At 38.6% G+C, this 12,178-nt stretch overlaps 1 protein-coding gene across 1 annotated transcript; it reads left to right on the forward strand.

The window, feature by feature from the left end:
• The first annotated feature begins 5,990 nt into the window (after positions 1-5,990).
• Positions 5,991-8,395, forward strand: LOC120768483. Its single transcript, XM_040095198.1, has one exon. The coding sequence runs from the start codon at positions 6,047-6,049 to the stop codon at positions 8,267-8,269; it is 2,223 nt and encodes a 740-aa protein (XP_039951132.1). The 5' UTR covers positions 5,991-6,046; the 3' UTR covers positions 8,270-8,395.
• The last annotated feature ends 3,783 nt before the right edge of the window (positions 8,396-12,178 follow it).

Genomic DNA, 12,178 nt, shown 5'->3' on the forward strand with positions numbered 1-12,178 from the left:
TGCAATGTTTATCCTGTGATAAGATTAGCGCAATTTTAAATATTTTGATAAGTATGTTGATTTCAAAACAAATCTTGTATTCAAATGTATATGTACAGAGATTTTATTTTGTTTACATGCATGTAAAACTCACTTTCCGGTAATTTATGCCAAGTTGCGGGTAGCAAGTTTAGGAGACTAAAGTACAGTGCAGCCCAAAGTGATAATGATAAACGATTTTGTTAGTAACTAGCTTCGGGTTAATGATGCTTTACTCAACTGATCATATATGACCCAGACTGAGAAAAAATCAGTTTTTAAAAGCTTCGACAGAGATGGCCTTTAGTGTCTTCAGCGAATTTTGAATTTTTAAGAAATTTTTTCGGTTTCGCACAGCTGGGTTTTTGGAGCGCCATTGTCTATAGTGTTGGACAGCTTAGACTTCATGTCAGAACCCCAATCAATTTCTTATCATTAGTAATGTTGCGTTTCATTAATGTAGGGTCCTTAGCTGTTAGTAATCACCTTGCCGACCTCTATTCAACGTTGTTTTTTTTTTTCAAAAGTATTAAACAAAATATATTGAACCGATTGATAAGAAAGAATTTTCTATCTCTCTGGTGCCAACACGGTGATTTGTGAACACTGTTTCTTTAAATTTTCAATGTTATCGTCTTTAACAGAGGTTGATGAACGACTCGCATAAGGCGATTTTCGATGACTTCGGGACGTTCACTGAATGCTTTTTGCCACTCAAATATTTTTGGTCGTGACAAAGTAGATTCCACAAAATACTTCTGCAACATTTTCAAGCCGTGATTTCATTTAAAATTCAAAATTTCAAGAAAAAACGCTGTTCGCTTCATGTTAAAAATCGCCACACAGTTGACATGTGGAGACCAAACTTCACATGAGCTTAATTTCGTTTTTAGCGTTTTGGCTTGCATGCGCAATTTAAATAGAGAAGGTAGAGTATGGGTAATTTGATCAGATGGTATGCTTATTTTTTGAGATTAGGTTAGGTATGTAGGCTGATTTCTTGAGAATCCACTAATAATAGGAGTTGTTTGAGTATTGTCTCTGAAATTTAGCTGCTCGGAGAGGATTTGTTAGACTAATCAAACCATGCCCCAAATGAGGATAGTTAGGTTAAGTTATGAGGTCGATCCTTACTCTTTTGCAGTTTAGAATGCCGGTCAGTTATAGTATCTAAAACTCCTATATAATAGATCATAAGACTCTGACAAATCGACAAAACGTTTTGAGTCTATTACAAACTTATTGAGACGGCTATATCTTCAGGCTCACCGAAGGTAAGACTGCTGTGATGTTTCAACTTCAGTCTTCTAGAGACATGACAACTGAGGAGAAAGTGACTGTGTTTTCAACTCATACTCCTCCATATGTATAACTGTTACAACTTGCATGAACGCCTATTGGACAATGGTCATTAAGAACCGCCAGGATTGCGCAAGGTAAACTTTGCTAAGGGCAATTGATTCAGTAGATTTTCTGTGATTTTCAAATGAGGATGAGTAGTTGTACAAATAAACTTAGAATTAATTTTCCTTACCAGAAATACGCCTCATTGGGTATAAAATGCAAAAAAAAACTAGATGTATGCAAGAATTTTTTGGAGTGCGCTAAGCGCTTATTGGTTTATTTAAATTAGCGCTTAAAATAACTATAAACATGACAAGCAGATATTTTTGAGTTTTGTTTAGACAGTGAAGATAACTAAATCCAAACATCTGGCATCATAAAATCCGATAAAAATCATAAGAATCAACACCCTCTACAGAATTCCCCAAGTTCAAGAGTGGCGGCCTTACATTGTGTCCACAAATACAACTGTAATTAAACTTGACATACATACCTTGAATTTACTCATTTTTAGTGTATAGTTTTTGTTGGTCTAGTACATGACTGGTTGGGCGTATGCAAGGTGAGACATAGTTCTAAAATCTAATCAGATAGCTTAAAAATGTCTAAATATTTTCGAATAAGATCAAATTTATTATAAAAAGATGTATGAACATTGGACTTTTCTGTGGCTTAGTGGTGGTAATGTATACATTTCCGCATTTGCTACAAAAATATTTATTTTGTTAGTCATTTGACACAATTAGCAGATATGCTAACAGATACTTGGCTTTTGGTCTATTTTAATCTCTATATGTCTGTAGATATGTATGTATATGCATCTTTACAATAATTATATTTACAAAATCTTTGCTTGATTAAGTCGAAACCGGTAGAACGATTAACCTTTACTTGGATGGAGTAGTTATATGGTTAATGTGAGAGCTGAATCTAATTGGTTCCCAGAGAGATGAACAGTGAAGTGGAGCATAAGAGCGTGAAGTAACAAATCCTAGTAATCCTGCAGAAGACCGAGAAACTAAAACTGTTTATATAAGTTTGCTATACCATACATGGCGTATGAGTAACTTAATTTTTTTATGTGCAGAAATTAACATAAATAATAATGAGCAAATATTATATTTTTGTATATATGTATAAAAATGAAACGCTATTTCATTATGTGTTTTCCTAAGGCCTTAATCGCAGCTCGGAAAGACGTGAAACATTGCGGAGGTATCCCTTTAGAACTGCAGAAGATCCTAACGGTGGCCTCTTTTGCAAAATCACTGTCGATCACCGGCAGAATCGATTTGACTAAAAATTACTGAGGATGTAGCTTAGAACTTGAGGACGGGCACAGGCTACTTATTAGCTTTTTATGTTAAAGGTCAAAAGAATTCATATATAAAAAATATATTTCAAACCATAAGCATGTGTTCAATATTCATGTAAGAATCATTTGAATATTTTATTTCCTTCAAAAAAAAAAAAAAACAAAAAAAGAAAATAAGATCAAGAAAATTATGGGTAACGTTAACTTTAGTGGCAAGCTAGAGGTTATAGGAGCTACAATATTTTGTGCACTTTAAGAATTTATATCCACATATACATATATGTGTGTATGAGATTGAAAACGAGCATATGAAATCGGTCCATAAAGTCCGCGAAAATTTGTTAGGCCGTAAAATTGGCACATACATATTTACTTCAACACTGCTTATGTTACCATAGCTGCTGCTTTTGATATTTCAGTTGAGCATCAATATGAGATGGCGGCGACAACACGCATACACGCGCAGCCCACGAGCGCCATTAACTTCGCACTACGTGTGTGCCATCTCACACATCAAACCAGTCAGTAGCGCTTACTTTTCGCAGCTAATGCGGCTACGCAGGCTATAAAATGTCTTTTTTGTCGCTGGTGTTATCATAAACTCCATAAACAAAGGAGTTAACTGTATAAGCTGCCATCAAGCGATATGCGTAAGCGTGTGTGTTAAGTAATTTGCATATGTATGAGTATGTGAAAGTGGAAATAGAAGCTGACATAAATATTAAATTTGTTGCGGTTTTTTTTTGCGTAAAGCTGGTGTTTAACGAAGTCCATTAGAGCCATTAGAGTTACGACAAAACGCTCAGCAAATGCTCGCAAGAATACCTACATACGTAGGTGGCGACATGTAGGCATTTTACACCCACTCTCATGTGGTTTTTTGTAGATATTTGCGCATAATTGCACAATATTTGATTTACTGTAATTTTCATGTTAACTTTACTATGGCGGCTCTTTTTATGTTTGTTCTGCGATTGTGTGGGTGTATGTGTAAAAAGTTTAAAAGCATGAATATGCGTGCAAATAAACTTTTACGTGATGACTAAAAGGTGAAATCGCAACGAAATAATGGAACTACATACATAAATTTGAAAAAAAGCAATTTAATAGTTTTGCTGTGCTAAATGGGCCAATATTTTTTAAACGTAGAAATTTAAGTAATTTGATTTATTATATTCTAGTTTCTTTATACATATATATATACAAAAAAACACCTAATATCGACTTTCTGGGTTATGTATAATCAATATTTTTTTCATTGGTAGTGTGTTTTCACTTTAGCTCGTCTTCAAATGGATGTTCTTTTGCTACCCAGAGGATACTTGGTCTAAGACCGGAAGTCGTGAGCTGCTTTAGCCATATGTAAAATAATCATTTCTGGCCACTTCCAAAAGGAATGGCGCTCAGACAACTTTCATTACTTGCATGAACTTCTACACATGGTTCCATCTCGACTTGCATTTCTGCTCCCTGAGAGCACTCAGCAGCAACTTGGTATAAGGGAACTGTGGGATGGCTTCTCAATCTCCTTACGAACTGCCGCAAACTAAACCCTTGGTTTTCAGAAAAGGTAAAAGAACACGCGGCGACTAATAGAATGTTTCAAGACCGGAGCATGCTCTTTTGGAACCCGCAGAGGTGATCTAGTAACTGCTGCCCAGAGCATACTAAAATTAAGGAGGGAACACTTTGCCAGCCTACTGATTGGCAGTGAAAGCATAACAGAAACGTGAACCCGATTCCTCAATCGATGGCGATGAAGGGGACTATGAAGAAGTACGAATAGCAATTAACCGTCTGAAAAACAACAAAGCAGCGGGACCGATGAATTGCCGGCCGAGCTATTCAAATCCAGCGGCGAAGAACTGAGAAGTGAACAAGAGCAAGGTGAAATATCTCCTGCCATCAAACAAAAGGTCGTCGTACACGCGACTTGGCTCCATTGTCACTGTTGACAGTCATAACTTCGAAGTCATAGAAAATTTCGTCTATCTTAGAATCTGAATTAACTCCAACAACAATTTTGGCCTCGAAATCCCACGCAGAATATTTCTTGCCAATAGGTGCTACTTCAGACTGAGTAGGCAATTGAGAAGTAAAGTCCTATCTTGACGAACAAACCAAATTCTACAAATCAACATGGTGCAGAGGCATGGAAAACGATAACATCTAACGAGTCGGCGTTACGAGTTTTCGAGAGAAAGGCTCTGCGGAAGATTTATGGTCCTTTGAGTATTAGAAACGGAGAATACCGCAGTCGATGGAACAATGAGCTGTACGAGATATACGACGGCATTGACATAGTGCAGCAAATAAAGAGACAGCGGCCATGAAGACTAGGCCATGTCGCTTGAATTGATGAAAACAATCCAGCTCTGACAGTACTTGACGCAGTACCCGCCGGGGGAAGCAGAGGAAGAGGAAAACCTGCAATTCGTTGGAAAGAGCAGGTGGAAAAGGACCTGGTTACACTTGGAATCTCCAATTGGCGCCAAACAGCGAAAATGAAGAACGACTGCGTAAAAATTCTGATACAACCAGCGATATCTGGAGTTTTTAACCTCAGCGCTTTGAAACTTCAATTGACTTACTTCCAATTGAGTTTATGAGTCTCTTTTAAACGAAAACTTATTTACAGTGCGCATATTTCGCGAAAAATTCGCCTCACTTACATTTCATGTAGAGTGTATTCAAATGTCTTGCTATGTGTGTATGTATGTATGTATAATGTTTGCTATTTGGTGTGTAAATAAACGAATCCGTCTAATTGACCGGAAACAATGGCAGAGGCAGAGGTGTGAGCATTCAACTCATTCTACTTGTTGACACTACACTTCTTCTAGTTGCTGTTGTTGTATTTAACTTTTATTTTATTTTTCCTAAATATGAGTACACCAAAACTATGTTGAAATAAAAAGAGCGCTTTTGTTGTGGTTACAAAGAAATCGTAAAAATATAAGTAGAAAAATGTACGCAGAAAGAGCGCTGAAATAAAACAATCAAACAAATTGTTTTAAGTAATTTTTTGTGTATTTGCATTTGGTGTTTTGTTGTGAAAAGATCAAACATTTAGTTTCAAGCGGCATTTCGCACCTTTTGCTGTTCTGCTCACACACACACACAATAGCTGTTAGCTGCGTATGTGGAAGTAGCCGATAGTTCGTTAGAGCTTAGCTCAAGCGTTAAGCGCCGGTGTTTGCTTTAAAGTTTGGGCGAAAAACGGTTTTGAGATGAGTTCGGTCGCCGGCAATTACACGCCACAATATCACTTGTCGCTTTAGTTGCGACCGGGTTCGCATTGAAAACGGTTCGATTTCCGCGTCGTTGAGTTGTGCATTTGGTTGTCAGTTTACAAATGACAAATTGAAAATGATTTTAAATTTAGCGAAAACACAACACATCCTTGGCGCGCAGAGTGTGTTGCTCTTATTCGGTGTAGGTTGTCTTGTTAGTGGCGCGACGCATGATGAATTGCCACAGTGCAGCCTCTCGGGTGTTTATAAGACACGACAGAGCGTTGTGGAGTCACCGAATTATCCAAATAATTATCCGACCAGCACCTGTTGGGATTACGTGATACGCTCGCCTTACCGTTGTCCAACAAAGTTCCATATACAATTCTTAGATTTTCATCTTGAATCATCGCCGAATTGCACAAACGATTACTTGGCCATTGGTGTGGAGAATGATGGCGATGATATGGATTTGCTATGCGGTCAAGTAATTGGCATTAAAAAGTATCACACACCAGGCGGTATATTGCGGCTGCGTTTCTTTTCGGACAGTTCGCCATGGACGACGGCGCGCGGTTTCAAATTGTTGATCACACGTTTGGCTTGCGAGCGCGAGGATTATTTACGCGAAAACCTCGATACAAATGACGAGGATACCGAGGAGGTATTAGCGCCTTCGTCGAATTTCCAACCACCGCAGGCCATTATTCCGCAATTATTTCGTAATTGGACACAAGTGGAACAGCATAGACCGTATCCTACACCGCCGTTATTCGGTTGGAACTTACCAGCGCCGCCACCGCCCACTATTGGTAATTTATACGGGCCGTTGCCAATTCCGCAATACAATAAACTCACCGAAAGCATTAAGCCTTGCAAACCCGAGCAAACATATTTGAGTCCATTTCCGGCATATCCACAATATCCAGCCTTGGGTTATAGGAGTAATGACGTGCAGAAGCCTGTGAGTTCTGATCAGTATGTCGGTGATTGGCAGTTGGGCGCGCAAGCTAAGCAATTGGGTGGAGAACAAGAGCAGACATTGAAAACTAAATCTTTGGTTAAGTCGGTGAGTGATCCGCAACCGCGTCAACAATTTTTCGGTGCCGCTTTGCCTGGGGCGCAACTTGCTGGCTTGCACCCTAGCGCGCTGTCACCACTTAACCCGCCGTTTGGCGTTGCTCCTTTTGGTGCTTCGCAGCCACCAACCTTAGAGGATGGTAGTGCGCTATTCGATAATACTCAAGGAGTCGTTACAACGGCATCTACACAGCATTGCTGTACATCATCCTTTCATCAGAAGCGCTTCTATCTCTCCAGCCCGGGATTTCCACGCACTGCTTTCACGTCACTCTTGCCAACGCAACAACGTGATTGCCAATTTGGCTTGGAAAAGAATGCTGATAACATATGTCGCCTGCGCGTGGAATTCAAATTTTTCGATTTTGGTCAAACTTATGTGGGCACTGGCGCAACGCAGGGCAATCTCAATGTGGCCATCAGCACAAGTAGAGATGTCTGCACCGAAGACTTCATCGAAATCAATGGTGAACGCTTTTGCGGCTGTCGCACTGGCTATATTTACACAAGCCCTTGGGGCTTAGGCGCTAAACAGATACGTATGCGTATGGGCTATTCGGGAGTATCATCGAGTGGTTTCTTGCTTGAGATCTACCAAGAGGAATGTCAAGAGACCGCCTTCGTACAGCCGCAACGTCCAGCACATGATACTCCGACAACTATTTCACGTCCGAGCCAAGTTGGCGTCGGTCAACAAAATGTCATTAACAACAAAAATGTAAATAACCCTCTGCAACAAACCATATTTAGTCAACAACAATTGCCCGTCTATCAGCAGCCACCTTACTTTGCGCAATCACCACAAACACTCATATCACCAGATCAGATACCATATCGTCCACTTCAAACTCCAACCGTTAATCCCTTCTTGGCCGCACAACAGCAGCAATTCTGGCCACCGGTCCCACAGCAGCCATTGGCCGGCCTGCCAAGCCCATTCCCACCGTTTGGTGTGCCGCCAGTGCCGCTTTACCGTCATGCGCGCACTTCGAGCTCGATTGCAGCGGCGAGCACACAACAACCAATGACCGTCGTCGAGACTAATTCGACACGCAAAGAATACTATTACTATGATGGCGACGAGGCGTTTGGTCGCCTACGTGCCGGCGATGAGCCGGACGATGTGGATCGCAATGGAGTAACGCCGTCGGCAGGGGTGCGCGATCGTTGCAGTTACACGACAATGGATGCGCTACGCTTGACCGTGGACACATTGTGGATAACCAAGCCCACTTGTTATGCACCGTTGCGCAGTTGGTTTAGCAACATTTTCGGTTAAGCAGATGCCGATATTGACACCCGAATTCTTATGTAATAAAGAGATTATGCTGTGTACACAAGTGTGTGAGATAAACGAAATAAAATCGCCGAGCTGCTCGCGCTCAAATAAATTTAGACCTCCAAAGTGTTTGTATTTTAAGGTATGCTTTATTGTTGCGGTTTTGTTATCGCAGCAATGTGTGAACTTTGATAGAGGTGTTGGTAACAGATAAAACGTTTAAACATCAGCTGTGCCCACATAAACACCTACACAGAGATTTATATATAAACGAGCGACTGTGTTCCTTAAATAGCTGTTTATATGTACCAAAAGATACTACCAAATGCAAAGTGTACATGTGCGTAACTAGGTTCGGCGGTGTTGTGTCAATATGTATATCAATATATGTACATATGTCAACATCAACTTCAAAATCAATTATGTATGCATGCATATCGTCGCAAACGAAAGTGAAATTGGTGCCACGTATTAATTACCTCTTTACTCTCTTTGCCACACCTTCAGAGATGATCTTTCATAGCGAACTCTCGAACTCACATCACTTCACATTTTCTCCTCTTGTTTGTTTACTCAATTTTGGCGCTACGTGTTAGCTTGCATATACGACATACTTACACGTTAACTGTTTTGTTGACTTTATGACATTATTTTGTGAGCAAAGTTTTGTTTACAGACGTTCAAATGTATGTATGTGCGCTATTGTGAGAGTGTGTTGCAATGTTTTTGTGGAAAATTAGAAGATGAGACATAAAAAGATTAAAAAGTGCGTGTGTGTGCTAAGAACACCTTGACTTTTCGGCACAGTGACACCGATTTACATACATATATTTACATACAAAACTGAATATAATTGTCGCGTCTCTCATAAGTTCCCTGCAGCAATACATTGAACTGGTTTGAAAAATACTACTCCGCAAATAATTCGTTCGAGCTTCAAATGAACTGGTTAAAAAAGCCCTTACCTGTAATAAAAACATTTTTCATTAACTGCATAATTAATAATTTTTATTTTTCAAAAGGTTTACGAAAACACAAACTCAAACTAGCTGCTTTATAGCATAATTGAATTATATTTTCTGTATTTTAAACTAGTTAGAGATCAGCAAATTTCTAACCGATTTAAGAAATATCAGTTATTTCCCAAGGAGAAGACACCCGACTGAACTATTATGCCCCGAGTTCATACCAGTTATTATATGTATAACGTTCAACTACTACCTTTCACTGCTGGGATACTACATAACTATCTTATTGCTATTCCCTTCCGCACATATAATACATCAAATACATATTTGTTTTAACAATTTTACGATATTGGCGCTAATTTCGGAAAGCCGTATTTAACAATGGCATGATTTTGTCTTTAAACGGATAACAATGATCTGTTTTATTATTTATACATGATATATAAACTATTTTTTTTTTTGGCAAAAATCAGTTCTCGTAGTCAACATTAGTACTTTTGAGGGCGACCATTACACCATTAAAGCGATATTCGAGCTATATTTTAGCAATATTCAGGGAAATTTTTGAAGCTTTTGGAACAAAAAGAGTCGCCAGAAGTTTTGAGACGTGGAGGATAACTCTAATCAGGTCGATGTATGCTACTAAGTACCTCTTGTACCAATTGTCTGATAGATAGTGCATTACATTACTATAGGAATTTATTTCTCCCTCTCTAATTTACCATGCACTTTAGCTTTTCAGTTTATGATAAATTTGGCAGAATTATAATTAGAGGTCTTTACTACTGAGGGGTAAATGTGAAAACAACTTTAATGTTGGTCAAAAAGGATGCTGAACTTTTAACCAAGGGACCACAAATAAAATTTCGGCGTATTTTTTATGTAGAGAGCTTCGACAATATCTTATACATTTTTGTTAAATTTTATGGAGGTTTTGCGACGTGGATTTGGATCGTTAGAACCGTCATTAATCACGCGCTTGATGATCGTTCGGCTTCATTTCTTGCACGAGCTGGATTTTCTAAGCCCGCATGCAAAGATCATTTGCAAAACCTTCCATAAAGTGGTTGGGCTCAGCTCCAATTATTGCGCGCGATGGTGGATGGACTCATTCGAGTCTTCCTCGATATTCTGCTTCATAGTAGCAATAGCGTCATTGGTGTGCTCTGTACTTCATCTCTGAGGATGCCCATTTTCCACTAGAGTAAACGCGAAACCGAGCCATGCTTTTTCGTTTCACCAACTCTGCTGGCCGATTATGTCGACCGAATATTGTACGCACCGCGCGACGCTTCGCGGGAACCGAATCATTATTTTGGTAAAGAAATATGAACGATTTGCAAACGTTATTCCGTCTGTTCATTATAAAATAGCAAACTGAATTGAGTATATATGAAGCAACTTCTGTCAAAAAGTCCAACTATTGCCGTATTGAAAACAACCCGTTTAAACACAGTTGTTATATATTCTTTCCCAGCGGCTGGCATAATAAAGGGTGATCCATTTCGAGGATCGCTACTTTTTTAAAGAAAAAACACAGAAAATTTAAATTTAATGGGGAATGTTTAATATCATTCGAAAGAACATTCTTTGGCATATATTTTTTAGATATTATCTATTTCAAATGTTAACCGCGACTCAGATGGTCTATCCCTTGAGTTCAATTTTCGATGAGTAACAGTCATTTCAACTGGTAACTGGCGAATGACACGCGTGGTGTATTGTTTGATCTTGGCCCAAAACGTGAAAATATCTTTTCACCGAAGTTTTCGCTCAATAAATTCATTGATTGATGCGAAGTGGCGCCGTCTTATTGAAACTAAATGTTGCCGAGATCACGGGCTTCAATTTCATTCATCAAAAAAGTCAAATATCATGGCGCGATAACGGTCGCATTACGGTTGTGTTCTCGCCGGCATTATTTTTGAAGAAATATGGACCGATGATTCCACCAGCTCATAAACCACACCAAGCCGTCGTTTTTTCTGGAAGAAATGGCAGCTCTTGAAGCTCTTCAGGTTGCTCTTCGTCTCAAATATGGCAATTTTGTTTGTTTACGGACGCATTGAACAAAATTTGTCTCCAAAACGTCGGATCTTTTTGGAACAATTCAAGAGCCCATAAAGCGAAGCGATGTCGCTTGTTAAGGTTGACCGACTTCAGTTTTTGCACAAGGTGTATTTTGTATGCTTTAAATTTAAGATCCCGACGTAAAATACGCCAAGTCAGATCCATAAGTTCCATAACGATAAGAGACATGCGTGATCTGTCAAAAAAAGTTATTGAAAAAAGTACCTTATTAGATCACCCGTTATTTGAATTTTTTATTTCTAGACCTTCTTTACCTTCAACCCTTAATAAAGCGTTCACTATTGAGTTTCAACGGACTAATAAGAGTCATTAGTCCCGTTTATTAAAATTAGTTATTAATTTTATTAATACATATGTATGTCTTACATAATTATTTTTCATGCTTGCTATGTACATGCATACAAGTACATATATGCAACTTATTGGCTTTCATGGCTTTTTCATCATTATATTTTCTTTATGTATGTTTTAGAGGAACAACTCATGCTTTGGTCGAACACTAGTGCTCGTGTATGTATGTATATTTGTAACGTATATTTTATTACTTTGCAACTGTAAATAACTAGTGATTAAATGCTTAGTGTATATACAGACTTATATACTTACTGGTATGCATAAATATGTGTGCACAAGTAAACCAGAGCCACAACTACATACAAATAAACGAAAGTATGGCGGCTATATGTAAGTATTAGTATGTATTAGTATCAAGGTATGTACTTTGGTAAATAGTATCAAGTTATGTACAAGTTGGTATTAAATTTAAAATTAAATTACATCCTTTCGTGCGCTTAAGGGTTTGTTTTTTGTTTTTATTTAACTTGCAATATGTTATCATACACACATATAA

This window comes from Bactrocera tryoni, chromosome 2 (assembly GCF_016617805.1).
Source record: "Bactrocera tryoni isolate S06 chromosome 2, CSIRO_BtryS06_freeze2, whole genome shotgun sequence".
Taxonomy (NCBI): domain Eukaryota; kingdom Metazoa; phylum Arthropoda; class Insecta; order Diptera; family Tephritidae; genus Bactrocera; species Bactrocera tryoni.

Bases quoted from the DNA above. Each gene is read 5' to 3' on its own strand.
- LOC120768483 (XM_040095198.1), top strand. From the start codon at position 6,047: ATGATTTTAAATTTAGCGAAAACACAACACATCCTTGGCGCGCAGAGT.